This window comes from Corylus avellana, chromosome ca3 (assembly GCF_901000735.1).
Source record: "Corylus avellana chromosome ca3, CavTom2PMs-1.0".
Lineage (NCBI taxonomy): Eukaryota > Viridiplantae > Streptophyta > Magnoliopsida > Fagales > Betulaceae > Corylus > Corylus avellana.
In genome coordinates this window covers 33530774-33552373 of record NC_081543.1, presented here as the reverse complement: position 1 = coordinate 33552373, position 21600 = coordinate 33530774, and the positions used below count along the sequence as shown (strand labels likewise).

The 21600-nt window shown below is 37.0% G+C and overlaps 2 protein-coding genes across 5 annotated transcripts; both read right to left on the bottom strand.

Annotated features, from left to right (window-relative positions):
* Positions 1-714: 714 nt before the first annotated feature.
* Positions 715-3388, bottom strand: LOC132175474 (ras-related protein RABA1f). 2 transcript variants are annotated; one of them, XM_059587433.1, is made up of 3 exons: positions 2999-3388; positions 1123-1563; positions 715-1006 (listed from the first exon to the last, which is right to left on the bottom strand). In XM_059587433.1, exons 1-2 carry the CDS (start codon positions 3214-3216, stop codon positions 1131-1133), a joined length of 651 nt encoding a protein of 216 aa, XP_059443416.1. In that variant the 5' UTR covers positions 3217-3388; the 3' UTR covers positions 715-1006; positions 1123-1130. The 2 variants fall into 2 exon arrangements, with proteins under 2 accessions (XP_059443416.1, XP_059443415.1); XM_059587432.1 differs by having other exon boundaries at positions 715-1563.
* A 1004-nt stretch (positions 3389-4392) lies between these two features.
* LOC132175473 (uncharacterized) lies at positions 4393-21547 on the bottom strand. Of its 3 annotated transcripts, none has more exons than XM_059587429.1 (11): positions 21500-21547; positions 20104-20706; positions 19126-19582; positions 16948-17064; positions 15153-15235; positions 10951-11390; positions 9063-9241; positions 7579-7664; positions 6359-6492; positions 5351-5656; positions 4393-4584 (listed from the first exon to the last, which is right to left on the bottom strand). In XM_059587429.1, the coding sequence occupies exons 3-11, from the start codon at positions 19477-19479 to the stop codon at positions 4409-4411; spliced, it is 1875 nt and encodes a 624-aa protein (XP_059443412.1). In that variant the 5' UTR covers positions 19480-19582; positions 20104-20706; positions 21500-21547; the 3' UTR covers positions 4393-4408. The 3 variants fall into 3 exon arrangements, with proteins under 3 accessions (XP_059443412.1, XP_059443413.1, XP_059443414.1); XM_059587430.1 differs by having other exon boundaries at positions 19126-19555; XM_059587431.1 differs by lacking the exon at positions 4393-4584 and having other exon boundaries at positions 5464-5656; positions 6373-6492.
* Positions 21548-21600: the final 53 nt, after the last annotated feature.

The window sequence follows — 21600 nt, the reverse complement described above, 5'->3', positions numbered from 1 at the left end:
AGAACTAAAACCGGACCGTTTTGACTGATACCCAGGCCTACTCACTAAGGGTGGATTTAGGTGCAACCGAGAAGATTTTGCTTAAAATCAATGCTGTTTCTAAGCAGGATTATCCAGAGTTCAAGTGTTCAACCATTAAATCTGTCTCTCGGATTGGAAGGCACAGTAGTAATTGCAAATTTGGCCAAGCACAAATCTTTAGAGCTTCTTGTAATGTTAAGATGAATTACAATTTGGGTTAAATACTTAATACCCCCTGAGGTTGGAAAACTTTATTTTTACCTTCCTGGAGTTTCATTTTTATCACAGGACTCTCTTGGGGTTTTGATAAAGGGCCAAGTTAGTCCATTCGTTAGTTGACCGTTAAGACTGATATGTGGACCAATCAGATGTTGACGCGTGACACCTATTTAAATTTTAAAAAAAAATTAAAAAGGCCACCCCCAATTTTTTTCCTTTTCTTTTTTTTTAAATACATTTTTTTTAATTAAAAAAAAAATTTAAATGAGTGCCACATGTCAACATCTGATTGGTCCACGTGTCAGTCATAATAGTCAACTAACGGATGGACTAACTTGGTCATTTATCAAAACCCCAGAGAGGTCCTGTGGTAAAAATAAAATTTTCAAACCCCAAGGGGTATTAAGTATTTAACCCTTACAATTTACAAGTACCTAACTAATTTTAGACCAAAAAGAAAAGATATCCAGGGGGTGGAGTCAGGGGAATAGGATCCTCTCCATTTCAAATCCAGCGAGAATATATAGAAACAATTTCATAACATCCAGCACTAACAAACTAATCATTTATCAGAAACAAAATTAAAATTGTCGCAGAAATCTTTCTATTCTAGAGCAACCTTGTACAACAAAAGCTACAGTTGAGGATTGAAACAATATACCAGAGGAAAAGACAAAAGTAAACATCACGGAATCGACATCTGATGGAATATGTGGCATTTCTTTGGACTCCAAATGTTAAAGCTAATCTCAGACAAGCTCAACCACTGCAATAAGAGTGAAAAGTTCAGCGAGAAAATCCATGAATTGCAGGTGGAAATCCTCAGATTTTGGGGGCAGCTATACAAGGAGAAGAAAGGTTGAACCTCTTTTGATCTATCACCTTTATAATTAGGCAGAGCAGCAACCAACTTTCTTCACAGCCGAGACATCATCTTTGGTCCCAACATTTATGGTCTGTCCTTTAGGCAAGGCTGCAGGATCATCTCCAGTATCAAGCGCTTTCCGGCTCACCACTCGATATATTTGGGTTAGGACTTCAGTGAATGCATTTTCCACATTCATAGACTCAAGGGCAGATGTCTCCATAAAGAAGGTGTTCTCCCTTTCAGCAAAGCCTGTAGCATCCTCCGTGGATACAGCACGCAAGTGACGCAGGTCTGCCTTGTTACCCACAAGCATTATTGCGATATTGGAGTCTGTGTGATCCCGTAGCTCCTTCAACCATCTCTCAACGTTCTCAAATGTGACATGGCGGGTGACGTCATAGACAAGCAATGCACCCACAGCTCCTCGGTAGTATGCGCTAGTAATTGCTCGGTACCTATTGTAAATAATATAAATTAAGTATTCAAACTATAATTTCCAGACTTTACATTCATGACTACTAGGATCACATTAGAACCGAAAATTCGAGAAAAGTAAAAGAAGCTTTTTGTACGAGTGCCTATTGAAATTCAAAGATGTAGAGACATTCCTACATCTTCAACTACAGCAAAATTTCCAACAAATTAAGCTAATGTACATAAGAAATATTACAGTTTCTCTAAAACCTTACATATGTAAGTATCTAATTCTATGGGGAACTATAACGATGAGGCATGAGCTGCCACTACCCTATAAAATTATCTATCAGAAAGTGATGTGACAAGAAACAAGGCAATAGGACACTTCAGAACATGTAGAATCAAATTCTAAATGATTATTTTATGTACCATATCCATTGTCATAAATTCTAAAGTATAAGGGATATATACCCTGTTCTAATGGGTATTAGAACAATACCCCCACAGAAATACCTCACAAAAACATATTCATATCTTTTCTTTATTGTTCATGTCACTGTAATTAATCCTAATTCTAGGATCCCAAATTCTTGTTTCTTTTCTTTGACTACATTTTCTTAGCAACCAAGAAAAAAATCTTAATTAGAAAATCCACCACTAATTATTAGATGCTTTTAACAAGATTTATCTTGTAAATTCTTAAAGAACTTCTCCCCTTCCCATGACTTGCTGATACTAGTTCACAAGACGGTAATGTCAAATTTCCACCTTTCAAATTTTCTACTTCTTCTATCCATTTGATAATGTTATTGGAGTAGTAAAAGTTGGTGAAATAATAATTACGCACATAAATAGATGGGCCCATATATATACTCTTGCTAGCTTTCACTTACATAATTAATATTCAATCGCCTGAAAGATAGGTTCGTTATGCCATTACATATTTCAACCCAAGTACTTGTACTAGGCCCATTAACTGAGAAATGTTGCTTCCTCAGATCTCTCATAAACCCCCCCAAAAAATGCCCAAGATTCAGATACCTTAATTTTAACCTACTTTCTCAGCAACCAAACAACAAAAACATTCTAACTTCCTTAACAGATCTCAATTGCTATTAGCGGTGAGAAGATCTGAAGAACTCCACTTTCTTGTGTTTCCCTACATTTCCCAGAAACCAAACATAGCACAACATCAAATCCCAAAACCCATTTACTTCAAACACCCTCAGACCTATCTAAAGTGCGGGACAACATGAATCCCAGATTCCAATCCTCCACCATTTTCCACCCAACCAAACATACCACAGCCAAACTCAAAAACACCATATCCCAACTTTTCCCGAAAACATCTCAACCAACAGCACGCCAAATCCCAATTTCAAAATCACAACTCCCTCTGTTTCCCCCTCTGTTTCCCACCAAACAAACAGAACAAATAAAAAGGAATGGGAGAGAGAGCGAGAGAGAGTGAACCTTTCTTGGCCAGCGGTGTCCCAAATCTGGGCCTTGACGATCTTATCGTCAACGCGGATGCTGCGGGTGGCGAATTCAACTCCGATGGTGGACTTGGACTCGAGGCTGAACTCGTTCCTGGTGAAGCGCGACAAGAGGTTGGACTTGCCAACGCCCGAGTCCCCTATCAACACCACCTTGAACAGATAGTCGTAGTCGTCCTCCGCTCTGTACGCCATTGCTTACTTTCCTCCCTATCCCTCTATTCCTTTTCCGGTCGGATTATCGGATCAATATGCGAAGCTCTTCTGAATCATGAAAGCGAGGGAGAGCTAAAGAGAGGGAGAGAGAGAGAGCCAGGGAGGCAACCAAATTTGCGAAGAAGATGGTAGTTAGCTCGTTCTTTCTTTGGGCTTGGATATGTGAAGTGGACTGGCCTGAGATTGTAGTCCCAACAATTTTTCTTTTTTCTTTTTTTCTTTATTGATTAAAAAATATTTAATCAGTTGGGTATTCGAGAACAAAAAAGAAAATTGTGAATTTGAAGTCATTTTGAAAATGTATTACTTTAATTGTATTGTATTATTGGATGTACTTGGCGTGAAAATGTACGCTAAGTGCATGTTTGAAATTGTGTTGAAAAATAAAGCTTTTGTTAATGGTAAAAGTTAACAAGAGCATTTTAGGAAGAAAAAAAAAAAAAGCAGCTTATCCAAGAACAAAAAAGTCAAAGAAATGTCTTTTAAATTTTTTACCAAACAAACAATTTTTTGCTCGACACTGCTTTTTAAATCTTTTAACACAATCTCAAACAAACTTTAAAGCTACTTGAGTTTAACTAGAAATCAATTTAATAAAATACTTATTATAGATTGTACTAAAGTCAACGATAATCTAGTATAATACTAAAGTCAACTTTTAGTATATACCAACTACAAGTTGATGATAATAAATAATAATTTGTGGCTTGGTTCCTTCCCCAGAGACAGAGGTATGCATGAACTCTTTCATGGCATTCAGTTGACAAAACGATTTCGTTTTGTTTCTAACATATGTACATTAATCCACATCTCTTGTGCTCAACTTACCAAAAAGAATAATTGATACAATAATTTTAAGATAGTTTTCTTTTAAATTGGGTTGAAAAACTTTTCTCTAATTAAGTCTATTAAATTGGCATTTGTCATTAGTGCATGTGATTCTCACAGATGTTTTGTTAATACATGTAACAATCACACGTTCTAAGGGTAGATGTCAATCTAATAGACTGGGTTGAAAATTTTTTTATCGATGGCAGACTGAAACTCTTGGCATTAGATAACCCAAAACCTAATGATTGTGATCATTCATCAACCAGAAGAAATTAAAACTTTTGCCAGCACAAAGGATATAAACATAAAAAATAATGATGATGATCAATATTTATTTTATTTATAAGAAGTTTGAATAGATTCCTATTGAGTCCTGCCTGTGCGTTTGCAAGAACAAGAACAAGTCCCTATCATTTTCCTTTTCTAAACAATTATATGCCTCAACAACATAATTGAACTCTCTTCCATACATATGCGATGCACAAGCTGCTTTATAAGTTAGGAGCTGCAAATCACCTGTTGCAAATAAAACCAAAAAAAAAGAGAAAATTTTAGTTGATTTCACTAAAATAAGACAATCAAAAACATCCACGGCCATGTTTGGACATGGATCTATTCTAGATGCATTCACATTAGAAGGCCCTCATTTAGATACATTCTCAACACACAGATGAGAAAACTATCAAGTGTATAGGAGGTCAATGTGGAGGGTCCAATGCTTCTCACAATATGCATCAAGGTTAATTAAGAGTCCGTTTAGTATTGCGATTTTAAACAAAATCATGGAAAGTATATCGTTTTGGAATGTGTTTTATTTTTTATTTTTAAATGCGGTTTGAAAAGGTAGAAATATCTATGTTTTTAAATTGCAGGCAATGAGGTGTGTTCTTAAAAATGCACAATTTAATAGCTTTTTCAAAAATAGCGATTTCAAATCGCACGTTTTGAAACCGCAAGTCTAAACGGACTCTAAGTGGCATGCACTAAGGGGAGCTTTGACTAATCAAAAATGAAATCAATTTACTAAGTGAGTCAAGGATAATCCTAATCCAATTAAACCAGGCGAGTTGACGGATCCAGTTCAGATCTTGCTAGTTCTCTGCTCCAATTCGAGACCAGATACTCAACAAAGTGCAATCAGGTGCACATCAATCACAGCATCAATAAAATTTCACCATGGTTCAATAACTTTCTCATCCCAGACAAGATCAAAACCAGCTGCACCCCATGATCCAATAGCACAAAGTGAGAAGATTTTCTTGATATGAATAATGAAACATACCTGCTGCAATCTCTGATACAAGCGCATTACTGCTGAAGTGACGTGTCAACCACCATCTGCAGCGAAGCCTCCAACTCTTTCCTGATTTTCCCTCTGTAAATATTTTGGGGGTCTTAGTAAAATGAATAGTGTCTGGTGGCTCCTGCCCATCTTCATTTTCATTAGGACACACAGACATTCGATCTTCTTCATATTGAGAAAGTTTAAGGAAACATAAAGCAAACTGTCTCCATGTATTATGTTCTGCATAGGTAGCATCTAAATGCAACGCTATCATTTCCAAAAGGGATTCAAGACCGTACTCGCCTGCAAAATAACAGGAGAACGCAACTATAAATTTCAATAAGCCATTGTTATTTGTATACTTGTTAGTACTATAATAGTTAAGGGTATCAATTTACTCCCATTACTAATTAAATGGAAGATATTAGTAGTTTGCATTTGTATGCATAAAAGGTAAGTGGGGAGTTGGTCGACCACCTTTTTGCTTTATTGTCCAGTGGCATGGGAGCTGCAGCTACTTCTTGTCTTGTTCTCGATTTAGTGTGTGATGCCTAAGTTGATTGTGGAGTTGTTGGCAATTTGGAAAGGCCTTCATACCAAAATTGAGGTCCTAATGTCCCGTATGGTGTATTTGCAAGGACATTTAAAAGCATTTTGTTATCAGTAATCATAGTATGGTGTTTCTGTTGTTACTGTTTGAGTGGTTGATGTCTACTACAGTAGCTTACAACCGCTCTTGTTTGTGGAAATTCTAGACTTTTTTAATTTAAGATCATAATTCTTCTTCCCTTTGTTTTTTCATTTCTCACTTGAATACCTCCCTGTACTTGACTCTACTCTTTCACTCTTTTGATTAAATAATTTAAACTTATTACTTGCTAAAAAAAATTGTTTGAAAACTAGTGATGAAATTTGACTGTTTGTTCAAAAAGAAAATGGAATTAAACAAGGACACCGTGTCTCATCCGGAGGGTATGCAAGATCAAGATTAGAATGAAGAAATACCACTTTGATGCAACCTGACAAGCTTCCCCAGTGAATGGCAACATGTTGGATCCTTCTTCAAGCTATCCTCGAAGCAGGCAGAAAGCATGACAGAGTTGTTATGATCAAAGCGCTCAAAAATAGTAGCCCTTAATCTGCAAAAGATGTGTGCATTTACTGATTTTTAAAGGTATCAATACCTCAGGGCATCAACTAACATAAGCGAACAAACATATGACTAAAAACAAAACCATAGAAAGAAGACTTAAGTAAACTTGTAGCTGAGAGATATACTACATTAAAGAGAATCATTTCCAAATGTGGATTAAGAATATCAAACAGATTATCTTACTATGCAGAACCATCAAATCTCAGGCAAAAAGCAACAATCTATCACAGTGCCAATCAAAGAAGCTTAGACTAAAATCCAACCCTATGATGAATTGTGTCACAAACTACAGCCTCACCAGCGGCAAAAAATGCGGGTTTAACCGAGCCAAGCCACTTGAATCAGCTAGTTTAGTATATGACCTGACCTCAACCCCAAAAGTAAGCCCATTTAGTAAATGATCTCGAGACTGACCTTACTTGGGCTTGGCTCATGTGCTTATATGCATATTGGATAAATTGACTCATAATACATACAATTCGAAATAACTCTCTAGAAATTAGAAATTATTTCCCTTAGCAGAATAGCTAAAAAAGAAAAAGGAAAGAGAAAAACGTTCTTATAGGAAAAAAAGAACTCTCAAGCTCAAGCTCAAGCTAAGGCTTGTCCTATTAATCGAGCCAACCTGATCCAAATTGCGCCAACCTTGAGCTTGGTAAATAAAGCTTGAGTCAAGCTTGAGCTAAATATTCCTGTCAAGCTGAGCTCAAGCAGCCAATACCTAGGTCCGCTCAGCTCGTTACACTGCTAGTCATGAATTACAAAATAATGAGGCAAGATCTTCCTGATTGAAATATGGAATTTGCTATATTATCAGATTTTTCGGGAAAATTGTATTCAGAAATACCATTAATTATTATGCTCAAAATGTCAATCAATTTAAGAGGCAAAAGAAACATAAATATAATTTCTTGGATCTACTTTTGATAACCAATCAGTTGAACTCAAAGCTTCTTCCCTAACCAATCAGTTTCACGTTTCTTTCCCATACATAATCTTTTGATCTTTCAGACTCCTTTCACTTCTTAGCAATCAGTGACAGTAATAAAGAAAGCAAAGGTATTATTAGTACCTAGTAGAAAGTGCTGAGCTTGAATTACAACAGATCTTTTCTAGCTCATGTAAGGCCTTGTCAACTTGACCACCAATCAACAATAACTGACAAAAGGAACAAAAATACTTAGAACACAGTACCATGAATTTCAGAACAAAGATCAATAACCATATTTACGCATACAGATACACTAATGTCAATGAAGCAAAAGTGGCAGCAATTGCAAAATTATACTAAGTCTAAGAAAAGGAGAACATATAACAGAAATTATGTTTTGCAAGGCAGTACCAGTTATCCCTGGGAAGGATTTATTTATTTTTATATTTTTCTTTTGTTTATCTTAGGTCAAAGTTCAAGCTGCTGGTCTTGGCAATCATTCAACATCTTTGACACACAAAGATCCATTTCAAGGTCTCTACAGTAACCTATCCACAAGCCCATGCTATGTCCCGTGAATCAGCGTCAAATGCTTATATATATGCAAAATGTTTGATATATTTGATTTGTTTTGGGTTCTAATCTGGATGTTAAAAATTATCGTATAAAGTCATCATGCAGCCACGGAAAAGTGGTGTTTTGGCTGTTGTGCTATTTTCCACCATTTTCAATTTTGAATTTTATTATGTGGGGCCCACGTGTGACATCAGATTGAGACAAGTCCTAGGTGCTTCATATAGTCACTCACTAAGAAGTCTATAGGTTTTTTTTTTTTTTTTTTTGATAAGTAATGAAGAAGTCTAGTTAAAAGAGATTTTAATGGCACTTCTCAATTCACAAGTAAAAATTGTAATTTTCTTTTTCAACTCTGGGACAGAAATTTATTTTTGGTCGTCTTAGAGGTGCTTCCTTACTTAAACATGTTATAGGATTTCTAGGAGATTTGAAGAGTCTTAGGAACGTTATCTTGAGTTTTAACTAAAATTTTTTGTACTTTAAGCAATGAGCGTTCTTAATGTCCTAGTTTTATTAGTGAGTAAATTTACAAAAATGTTTCCTAGTACCCCCCTCCCCTCTCTCCAGGTGCTCTTTCTTCTTCCCCTTCTTTCCTTTAAATTTCTGTGCACAATGCTGTTGTCTCTAAAATTAGAAGGAGATTATTACGAAAAGAACAGGAGTTGCTCTAGCACACAAAAATATACAAAAGGACTCTTAAAGACCTAAATACATAATATAATGAACTAAATGCTATATCTGTCGATCAAGACTTCCTACAACATAGGCCATCATTTATAAAGCAGTGAAACATTAAAGTCACTCTAATACATTTTTGGCCTCAAGATAAATTAATGACCACTTGACCATTTCGAAGGATTATCTTTTACCAAAACCTCATGTTTGAGTCTAATAATTCACAGACAACAATAGCTGAAATGAAAGCTGCAATAACTTATTGATATATGTTAGAAATGGATGCTGCAGTTATCCTATATATACGATCATGGATTTAGAAGTTCAAATTATGGTAAAATATCTTTCACCTATAGAAAAAAGTATTTACATACCTGTATCAAAGGAAGTAAGGCCACCAATAAAGGGGGTGTTGCGTGAAGAGCAAGTTGAAAATATTTTACTGCATTCCTATGATAGTCATTAAGCATTTTCCTGTGCAAATCTAAGAAATCTTCACAATTTTCTGTAGGATCCGGCAATTGCAAGGGCAACAACCACGTATCCAAGCCCCCTTCAGCAAGAGAAAAGAAGTTCAGTAATCATTATTCACTTTTAGTCCAATAACAAGTGACAAGGTTTATCAAAAGCCTAAAAATGCCAAACATTATTTAAATAAAAAGAGAATGGTTATTTCTTGTTTAAAATTGTCAATCAAAGCAACCGCTTGAGTACAGTTAACAATAATAATCAGCATTCAGCATAAACATTACTCTCATTGCCTCAACCACATCACACTTGGCTTGCCCAATATCACCACTCAGTAAGTTCCTCTGCTCCGCTTGGCAAAACAAATGCCTCCAATCCCCTCTTCAGATCGAATATCGAAGACTTTTGCCTCAACGTAGAAAAAGCCCAAATAGTCCATCGTAAACAACTCAGCAAAATTGAGAAGAAAAAAAATGCCTCCTTGTCTGAACATGTCCTCACGCCATGATTGTTTTCATATTTCTAGCTTTCATGATTTTTTTTTTTTTTTTTTTTGACATGTCCTCACAAGAGGGGAGAGGGAGATTCGAACTAGTGACCTCCGCTTCATTAGGCGTGGTCCAAGTCGATTGAGCTACCTCTTGGAGACAGCTTTCATGATTTTCTTGATCTTTTTTTCTTTTTCTAGTTAGGTGTTTCTCTTGTAACTTCATGTAATAAAGTTGTGAAAACTTATAGCAGATACCTCATTTCTGCAACCCAATTATCCCAGCAATACCTACCACGAGGCTTGAGAAATTTGACCACCTTCCTCATCTGTGCTGCAAAACACTCCCATCCTCTTCCTTCTATACCCAAACGGAACGTCAATGAAGCTTTTCCGCCTGCCTACCCCACACTCCAATAACTCCAAAAACCTTCCATGGCTATTTGCATTCCTTTGTGCAACATCTAAAATACTCCCAGACCTAAACAACCTGTAAAACTCTCTCAACTCCATACCCCTAACCAATTCCTCCAAGTCGACGTCAACCACATCACACTTGGCTTGTCCAATATCACCACTTAGTAAGTTCCACTGCTCCTCTCGGCAAAACAAATGCCTCCAATCCCCTCTTCAGATTGAAACTCGAAGGCTTTTGCTTCAACATAGAAAAATCCCAAATCATCCATCATAAACAACTCAACAAAATTGAGAAGAAGAAAAAAACAAATGCTTCCTTGTCTGAACGCGTTCTCACGACATGATTGTTTTGATTTTTCTAGATTTCATGATTTTCTTGATCGTTTTTCTTTTTTTGGTTAGGTGTTTCTCTTGTAACTTCCTGTAATAAAGTTGTGAAAACTTATAGCAGATACCTCAGTTCTGCAACCCAATTAGGGAAAAATTCTTCCTTTCACTGTAACAGAGAAAAGCAAAGGAAATACAACCAGATAAGCAACTCCTTTGACCCAAAAAAGACTCATCCTTAACATTTTCGACACCACTCCATTACTAACTGGTTTCCAGTTTCCCCAGTAGTGGTAATTAAGCAAAGCATTTTATAGAAAGTATGCACTTCAATGAACAAATCAAATACTTAAATAAAGTAAGCACCAATTGGAAGTTTATTACAAGAATTCGTACTACATTCTGGACTATTGTCCGCTTTCCAGATACACCAAAGAATGTGCACACATGAGGAAATTAAAGTAGTTAAAGAAAGAAAGAAGGATTGGGGAAAAATTTCTAACGAAGTAATTCAGAAGTAAAAACAAACATTTAAAAAAAAATGTAGAGGATTTAGGACTCACGAAGAGCAAATAAATTGGAAGCATACTGTATATGATCATCGTGATTTGAGGACGAAGTTTCATTTATGAATTTTTCATTACAGTCCATGATAAAATCTTGTGGCTGGAAGTCCTGCATAGGATTTTCTCTTTCCATGGAAGTGTCTCGCTGTTGATCAATATCAGCATCTGAAGATAATTGGTTATCATTGACAGAGGAGTATGAATCGCATTGAAAGGGAACACCAGCCTCGCAAGTATCATTTGCATTGTACCACTCAGAATTTCTGTCTGGGTAGCTGAATCTTGTTCCCATATCTGAGTGCTGGGGGGAGTAAAACTGGTTTGAATCTTTCCACTGCATCTCTTTTGGGATAGTCGAATACCAAAGCTCATAGTATATCAAGCCCATGACCAGATTCGACATAGGGTGAATACCAAGTTCACCTTCTTGCTCGAGGCTGAAAGAAAAAAGATAATAAATAAAATCTGGCATAGCTAATTTCTCATGAATCCATTCATACATGTCACCTCCAATCATGCTATTGTTCTGCATCCATGTAAAATCTATTAGCGATGCAACCCCAAGCCTCTTCCTTTCACAGTCCATGTAAAATCTATTAGCGATACAACCCCAAGCATTAAAATCTATTAACTCCACCATGGACTGTTTCCAAAGACACCAATTATGTCACTTTTTTTCATTATGTCAAGGGTATGCTAGTCATTAAAAGATATTTCTCACGCCACGCAATTCTGGAGAATATTGAAAACTCAACATGTTCAAAAATCAAAAAATGTTCATAGAAATATAGTCAATCATATATGGTTTTTTCTTTCACCCGTTTCTTACTTGGAACGTGAGAGGGTTGAATGAGGGGAAGAAATGTTTGAGGGTTAGGAATTTGCTCAGAGATTGGAAGGTGGACATTGTTTGCTTTCAAGAAACTAAAGCTTGATGCTATGCCGCACAGAATTGTGCGCAGTTTATGGGGTTGTAATCATGTAGACTGGTGCTGCTTGGATTCCAATGGGGCCTAAGGGGGTATCCTGATCATGTGGGCTAAATGGTGGCAGAGAAGGTAGCTGAGTGTGTGGGGTTCTATTCCCTAGTTGTTTCCTTCAGAAATGTTGCTGATCATACCACTTGACCTTTGCAGGTGTTTATGGTCCTAATTCTGTTAGGAATAGAAGCCTTTTATGGGATGAATTGGTTAGCTTGCTCAGTTGGTGGAATCTGCCTTGGTGCATTGAGGGTGATTTTAATGTCACTCGCTTCCCCAGTGAAAGGTCAGGTGCGGCTCAGTTATGTTCTGCCATGATGGAGTTCTCTGACTTTATTTCTGATAAGGGCATGGTCGACCTTCCTCTTGTTGGTGGTGACTTCACTTGGTTAATTTCACATGATCCACCTTTGTGGTCCAGGATTGATAGATTCCTTGTCTCTTAGGAATGGGAAGTCTTGTTTCCAGGTGTTTCCCAGAAGAGGCTCCCCCATTTTCCTATCCTTCTTGATTGGGGCGTTGTTTGAAGGGGGAGTAGGTCCTTCAAATTTGAAAACATGTGGCTAAAGGTGGAAGGTTTTGTGAGGTTGGTGAAACAGTGGTGGGGTTCTTATATTTTCCAAGGTACGCCTAGTTTTGTCTTAGCTCGCAAGCTCAAGGCTTTGAAATTTGATTTGAAAAAATGGAATGAGGAGGTGTTTGGCAATATAGAAAGGAAGAAGAGGAATCTTCAAGAAGATTTATGGGTTTTTGATGTTATTGAAGAAGGTAGGGCCTTAGGCGCAGAGAACAAAATTAGGAAGGCGAGCTTGGAAGTTCTACTCTTATGGAGGAGGTGAGTTGGAGACAAAAATCTAGGGTGTTGTCGTTAAAGGAGGGGGATAAGTGGATTAAATTTTTTCACACTATTGCTAACTCAAATAGAAGGAATAACTATTTACACTCCCTATTGATTGGTGGTAGACTCTCTACCAATCTGGCAAAGTCAACGAACACATTGGCTAGTTCTATCAAAAGTTATATACTGAGTAGTGTAGTTGGAGGCTATCAGTGAATGGTCTTTCCTTTGGTTCCATTATGGAGTCTGAGGCTTGTTGGTTGGAGAGATTTTGGGGAGGAGGTGAGGAAGGTTGTGACAAAATATGGTTGGTGGCAAGAGGCCAGGCCATGACGGTTTTTCTATGGCGTTCTTTCAAGCTTGCTAGGATGTACTAAGTGCTGATATCATGAAGGTTTTTAGTGACTTCCATGCTAGAGGTAAGTTTGAGAAGAGCCTCAATGCTTCGTTTATTACGCTCATTCTGAAGCTTCCAGGTGCTACCGACCTCAAGAACTTCCACCAGATTAGTCTTGTGGGGGTATATACAAAATTATTGCTAAGATCTTCACTAACAGACTCAGGTTGGTAATGGAGAAGCTCATTTCCAAGTCTCAAAGTGCCTTCATAAGAGGCAGGCAAATTCTTGATTCAACCCTTATTGCCAACAAATGCAATGATAGTAAGCTTAGATCTAGCAAGCCGGGTGTCATTTGTAAAATGAATTTGGAGAAAGTGTATAATCATGTGAACTAGGACTTTCTGTTGTATATGCTCAGGCGATGTGGCTTTGGCGAGAAATGGTACTCGTGGATAGCCCATTGTATTTCCTCAATACGGTTCTCGGTCTTGGTAAACAATACTCCTACAGGTTTCTTTAGTAGCTCCCATTGGTTGAGACAAGGAGATCCCTTATCCCCCCTGCTTTTTGTTTTGTGAAGGAGGCTTTGGGTAGAATGTTATCTGTTGTGGTTAGTGGTGTCTATTGGAGGGCTTCTCAATGCGGAATGCTGCTTTGTCTCATCTTCTGTTTGCTAAAGACACTCTGATCTTTGTGATGCTACTCCTGCTCATTTGCGTCATTTACGGAGTTTATTCTTGTGCTTTGAAGCTACATCGGGCTTAAAAGTAAATTTGGCCAAGTCTGAATTGGTTCCGGTGGGGAATGTTTCACAAGTGGGAAGGTTGGCCCGAATTCTAAGGTGTGGGGCCTCCACTCTAGGGTGTGGGCTCAAATTCCCTTTTAATAGGTGATGCCTAACATGTGGAATATTTAATTGAAATGAGGGGTAAATTGAAAGAGTCAAGGCTCGAACTCAATACCTTTAATTATGATACCATGTTAAATCACCACTTGTCCCAAAAGTTAAGTGGTGATTTAACATGGTATATTCTAAAAGCTTTTAGGACAAGTGGTGATTTAATATGGCATATCTTAAAAGTTCAAGTTTTTGGAACAAGTGATGATTTAACATAAACGTGTTGTTAATCTGTTTGACCGTCAGTGGTCCTCTAGCAAGCCAAGAAGTGTTGCGGTGTAGAAAATGGTGCTTATGTGCCTCTTCTGGGGTTTATGGAGGGAAAAGAATGATAGAAACTTTGAGGATAGGGAGAGGACGATAGGGGATATTTTTATCTTTGTTTTACGAAACATTGTAACTTTGGACGACAACGTTTGTGTTTCCTCTGTTGATTAGCTATAGTGACTTCCATGTTCGTTTTGCTCTATTTAGTTAGGAGGTTCTTTTTGTATACTTCATGTGTACTTAGGGGCACCTTACACTTTCAATGAGATTGATTTATCACTTATGAAAAAATAAAATTCAAATCAAGTTATGAACAAAGTAAATTTGTACAGCTAGTTCAACCTATTGGAATTGGACATATTTGAATTCATGATTAGCTTCCAAATTTCATTGAAACAAAGATCCACACACATGCTTGCCCCTGCAGCTACAGAACTCTTCTCCTTTAGTTATAACCAATTTATTTATATGCTTTCCTTTTATTTTGTCCCCCTTGCAAAGCATGTGTTAGGTTTTCAAATGGAAGAACACTGCCCAATAACCAAGGGCTTGCATTCTATTATTGGCAAGGGCAATATCTTGCAAATATATTTGGTATTCACCACAACATACTAGCAAAGACCTGCTGTCAGGTTCCAAGAAAGATCTACTAAAACAAAAAATAAGAGTGAGTGACAAACAGAACTCATCAAACTTGTGTTTGTGGGGAGGGAACTCAGGGAAGGGATCATTTTAAAAGCTGCAAAAAAAAAATATTACAGAAGTAGCAAGTTTTAAAGCTCATAACAACTATCCTGGAGACTTGTTCTTGTATCAGAATAAGCAGGTTCTACATCCAGGACAGTTACTAGGCACAAGAAAGAATTAGAATCATACCATTGAGCAGCCTGATGTGCTTCCTCAGCATTCTGTTGTGCAAGACAGAATAGGATGAACTCTAAGTGAACCAGAAATCTGTCCTGGACAACAATAAAAAAAATCTACATGAGAAACTTCGGCCTTACGAAATAAGTGTCATGCAATATATTACAAATTGTGAACCACAAAAGGCCTTCACTTATGTTGCAATCTATATGGACTTCTGGTTTTACTTCCCCACAATGTTGTAATCTATACTGTAAACATCGGTTTATATACTTCCCCACTATGTTGCAACCTATACTATGGACTTTGGTGTATATATTTCCCCCTTATGCGGCAATCTATATCTAACAAGAACAAATTAGAAATGTCATTGTAACATCATGGCAAGATACAAAGATAATATGCTATTTGGCAATTCATCCAGTGTTTCTGATGGGAATGTGCAACAGCTTTGGAAATAATAGGGGTGTACAAAAAACCGCCAACTAGACATCCAGCCCCGTTCCAACCCAGATAGGTCAGATTCCGATTGTGTCGAAGCCAGATGTAGGAAGCAGTCTTCCATTTTTGACAAAGTCAGAGTCAAAAGTTGAAAATGGATACAATTTTCGATTCATTCTGACCCAACCCGACATGTTATATTGAATTAAAAGAAGAAAAAAAATTAACATTAAAAATGGTGTGATTTTGTACATCAGCAAAAGACCAAAACGATGCTGTTTAGATATATACCTATAAAATCATCTTATTCTCACATTTTGTCATTCACCAAAACCCTACCCATATCATCCGCCGTCTCTCTCTCTCCAAAGACGAAGACTAGTCATCTTCGTTTGTGATGAAGACAAAGAGCTTAGTCTTTGTTAGATCTCTTCCAACTAAGTCCACCTCCGACATTTTGAAGGTGGAGGTTGGGCGAAAATGACCTCCATCGGAAAAGAGTCGGAGGTCATTCCAACTTTCTGACAGTGGCAAAGACGGAAAGCAGAAAGCCCATTTCTGACTCTGCAACCTCTGATGCACACTCCTATTAGACAGATCAAAATTAAGGCATTCCATCTCCCCATCATTGGGTACAAACATGAAAAACCATGCTCTCTTCTCAACTTTTATACAGATATATCCCTCCAACATTAGACTTAATCAAGCTGGATGTTATAAGGTTGACTTTCAGGTGACTTGGGTCAATCACATAGAGATGCATCACTGAAGAACACAACAGGCACATTATTTGAGTCTCTCCAAATCCTGAACTTTAGTGGTGGAACCAGTCTAGCTTTCTCTTTGGTCTAGGAGGTAAAATGGCAAACCTATCCAATATCAGCACAGAGTAGGGAGAATGCAACCAAAGAGAAAACCAATCAATTTTTTTAGTGCCCTTCCAGTCATACCAAGAGACTTTAAACCCTCTGTCAGGCAGGATTATATGATTAATATAAACACAATCTTTCCACTAAGAGAAAAGGCTAATTATCTAGAGGGCATTACTCCTCTGTAACATACCAACTTGTGGTGAGTGCATTTGTTGCTCTTGTTTATGTTTGTTTGAGAAGAAATCTTTCGATATTTTATGTTAAAACCTCTCTTTCCCATTGTATACCCCTTTACAATGAGAACACAAATATGCTGATAACAGCAAGGATTACAAGCCATATGCTGACTCAAATTGATTTGACACATTTGGAAAAAAAAAAAAAAAAAAACCTGAAAACAAGTTGATTTGCACATACTTGCCAATAGCACAAACACTTGACAAATTATCCGTGACTCTGCAATATTTAAGATTGAGCGTTTATTGAAATCATACCTCTAATGGCCATTCTTTCATTGAACCATTCTTTCTCATCCAAACGTCATAGATGTTCTTGATCCTGTTGGGGGTGATATGATCACCTTTCATATGCTTAAGAAGCTCCATTGAAACCTAAAGGTATTGATAATATATATGAGTGTGTTCTAATTTCAGAATCAAGATATCAATGATAAAGACGTACAATCGCATGAGTATTAAAAAAGAATAGCGTTAGAACCAACAAAAAAGAAAAGCATATCAACCTGCATATTGAATGTTATGATACACGTGTGTGTATATATATGTATAACATCAAATATGCTTATCATACAAAGACACCCTGTTGTGGAATTTATACTTAATAATCAAGCATTCAAGTCTTTAGTTTAGTTGGCTGCTAGTAGAACCACAGTTAAAAGAGGTAAATGAAAATTTATAGTGATAGCAAAGGACGCTATCATCATCTAGTTTGTGGAGACAATGGAAAAACTTTGCTACTAGTGTTTTATTCTTTTTTTAAAAAAAGGGGGTAATTTTGGGTTGTGTAGAGTCAATGTGCAACACCCTATAAAGACAAACTATATCCTTTCAAAGCTAATAATCCTTAGTTGCAATGTAAATGTCTGCAAATTCTGCAAACATTCTTATTTCATTCAATTTAGGAGCATTTTCACACCTAAACTTTGATCTTCAAATTTTTAGAACTTTCCAAGAGTTCTTTATCATCCATGCACTCTTAAACCTATAATCAAGAGCATAGGTTAAACTATAATCAAGAGCATTTTTTTGGATTATCGAGGCAGCTCCTCTTCTTTGATTCTATGCAGACTGTTTTGTTCACTATATATTCCACAATCAGACCTTATTCCTTTATTTTTCTTTTAACTAAAGAATCTATTTCATGACCTGAACCCCACCACCTTTCCTTTGCAAGAGAGCCCAAGCAAAGACTTTCAAGCCTGTCCTAGCCACAAGTGGTTTGCCTAAAGTTTCCCTATCCCTCCCATCTTCGACTGCAATCTATATATTTTATTGGTAAGTCACACATGCACCCTATGGGCGTGACAATCTCCAAATTGTTTTTATAGGGGGAGGAGGAGCCCTTCTAGCTAGAGCTCATTGTTTTGATTATGATCTTACAAAAAATGTATTTTTGCCTTATAAGATGCTCCTTCCCCTTGGTCCAACCCCACTTGTTAATAATATTTAGGGGAAAGTCCATATCCTCAAACTACTACCTAATTGACAATATCCCCCTAAACTTTCAATTGCGACAATGTCCCCCCAAACTACCAAAAATTGTCAATATCCCCCCTAATGATGAAAACACCCTTAATAAAATTTAATAAATTAAATAAATAAATAAATCTTTTTTTTTAAAAGAAAAAAATTTCAAAATTATTTTTTTTTTTCTTTCGAATTTATAGGAATATTTTTGTATTTTTGACAAACATTTAGGGTCATTTTTGTCTTTTTACTGGCCTGGGAGGGACATTGACAATTTTTTGATAATTTGGAGGGGAACATTATCACAATTGAAAGTTTTGAGGGAACATTGTCAATTGAATGGTAGTTTGTAGGGTATGTGAAATTTTCCCTAATATTTATGAACATTACAAAAAAAATTCCTTATCTTTCTTTCTAGGAAAATTTTCATTCTCTCAAACAAGAGAATTTGCTCTATAATTTGGACGTAGCTGCTCATGGAAAGCCCATAATCCATATCAAACCATATGCAAGGTACAAGTTGTAGGAAAATGTTTGACAAAGATTGGTCCTAACATCCCAAGTTCAATATACACACAAAGAAAGAGCATACATAATAGAATTAGATACTACTTGATTTCCAAATGACCCAAAAGTACAATGTATATGTCAAGTTCCTCATCAAAAAAGACAAAAAGTCACTCATCTTACAAGACTGAGACAATCACACCAAATTTAAAACCTATATCAGGTCATATACATTGAATGTACAGTTCTCACATATGTAAACACACATCATAATCCCCTGCACTCGACATGATATATTATCATTAATACACATCATCTATAGCATGATAATTTTTATCCTCTTCAAGATATGTAACCACTATAACAAATATCTAGAGTTCTAACAAACAGTTAGAAACATAAACAACTAAACAAGACATCAAAATCATAAAAGGCGGAAGCGTAGCTTTAAATTCATACCGAATACTTTAAACGGTTCCTCGTCGAAGATCTGTCGTTGCACGTCCCTTTCAAGATCATGCTCAGCACACCGCCTAATTCTATCCAATCGTGCCGTCTCAAAAGTTTGCGCAAAAGATGGCATAATCGGACACGATTTTCCCACCTCACATTCTTTGAGCCAGTCTTCGGGCCAAGTCCTAGAACGGAAGATGGTTTGGTCAAAGATAATATAATTCTGTCGATGAGTTTTGCTGGTGCGGCGTGGCCATTATCTACCATTTTATTTAACTTTCTTTTCCGACTCATCACTTTGTTAGCACTGTCTTCTAGTTCTACTGCCTGATCTTCCAACATCTTGGAGTCCACAGTCATGCCGAACCACACTTAAGCCTAACTCTTTTCCCCTTCGATTTGCTTGTTCTAGAATCCTAAATTGACTTCAAGATTCCTACAAACCCAATGCATATTTCCACAGCTGAGAAACCACAGGAGGAAAACAAAAAACCAATAAAAAAATTAAAAAAAAAAAAAAAGAAGAAGAAAGATTTTAGATAAATTTTGTTTCTCGGGGACTAATCTACTCTTCTTTTCCAGAGTTTTCTCGGAAACCAAACAAAGGGTAAGGAGCAAGTTATGCAATTTAACAGGATTCTCAAATAATCCCCATATTTCTTTCCTAATTTATCTTTATTTTGCTTGATTGCTAAGTATGCTTGCTTATTGCGTTTCCTTTGATTTTGTTTTCATGTTAAGCTTGCTTTGCTCCTATAAATAAGATGTAAATGCCATATAGAAAGTCCATTCAATCAATTGCCATAAGCAATTTGTGGAGGCCCTGACCCCCTCGAAGTGGTCATTGGCGCAAAGCAATGTGTGCCCTAAGCAATTTCAGTATTTTATGATTTTTAATCGAAATAGTTTCTATTATTATCAAAGCAGTTATTTTTTGGGGTGTTTTTCTACGGTGCAGTAAGACATCGTTCGGGGATGGTTTACCTGTGCAGAAGTCGTGCAAAGGCCGGGTTGGTTTCCGCTCTGCGTGGGTGTTTGTGATTGCTGTCACGGCGGGGCTGCAACGTCGGAGCAGTGTCGCTGGGCTGAATGCGGGAACGGAAGTCGGGGTCTGAAGGAGTTCTCTCCGGTAGTGGAGAAGGCTGGAAGCCGCGGTGTGCAGCCGTGGGAAGAAGCCGTTAGCGCTGCAAGTCTCTCTATTTTGCGATTTGTGTCGTGGGCTAGGTTATTTGGTGGAAGAAGAGTGCTGTTTGGTTGCACATCTTGGTGGGTATTTATTTCTACAAGATGACCCACGATCCATGCTACAGCATTCTTGAAGATGGAAAACAACGATAAAATTGAATAGTCGACGGCAACACGTGACCTTCATTCAGCAATCCTTCATAAACCCTATCCCAATCTTGGATTTCACTTTCCCAAAAGAAACTCTTTCAGACATTTGCTCTCTAGATGGCCAAGGATTTGCCTGAAGACTTGGTGGCCCAGATTCTGGTATGGCTTCCGGTGGTCTCTCTCTCGCGATGCAAGTGCGTCTCCAAATCCTGGTACGCTCTTATTACTCACCAAAGCTTCATAAGAAAACACCTCCTACTAGGGGTGGACAGATTAACCGGTTACCGATTACCGGCCGTGTACCGGTTTCGACCGAACCGATATTAACCGTAACCGATATACCGATATTCTTATTGGTTAAATTTTTTATACCGGTATGCTTATCGGTTCGGTTCGGTTCAGTTATAAATTTAATATCGGTTAACCGTTTAACCGATATAAACCGTTAAATAGGGATGCCAAAACGACATAATTTTGGGATTATATATACCTATGTAATCTTATCTTAATTTGGGTTGGGTAGGTTTGATTTTTTTTTTGTGATGACATTGGATGAAATTTCTTTGCCTTTCGTGAAAGCATTTTTCATTAACTAGTTTTGTTAGTCTAATTAGCATTCATTATGTTAATTAGTCAATTTGTTTTGGAAAAATGTATTTTATAATATAAAAAAAAGTTGTAGTAGATCAATATAAAAAAGCTTCAATTTTTAGCCTAAAAAAAAATATTTGGGTCCCAACAAAAAATATTTGAGCCCTAAAACAACTTATTTTAATAAGTTATTTTAGCCCAACAAAAAGTATTTGGGCTCTCAAAAGTCAAAAAAACTTTTTTTTGGCCCCACAAAATAAATTAATATAAAGCTCACGGTTAAATCGGTTAACCAGTTTAACCGAACCGTTAAACCGTGTATCGTTATAACCGATAATTTCGGTTAAAATTCTTATTGGTTCGGTATCGGTTAATAAATCGTTTAACAGAAAATTATCGGTTAATAACCGATAAGAGCCAAAACCAGACCGTTTTGACCGATACTCAGGTTTACCTCCTACACAACAACAACAGCAGCAACACTCTCCTTCTCCTCAAACCCGTGCGTTTCTAAAATTGACACGTGCGTTTCTATAAAGCTTAATTTAAAGAAAA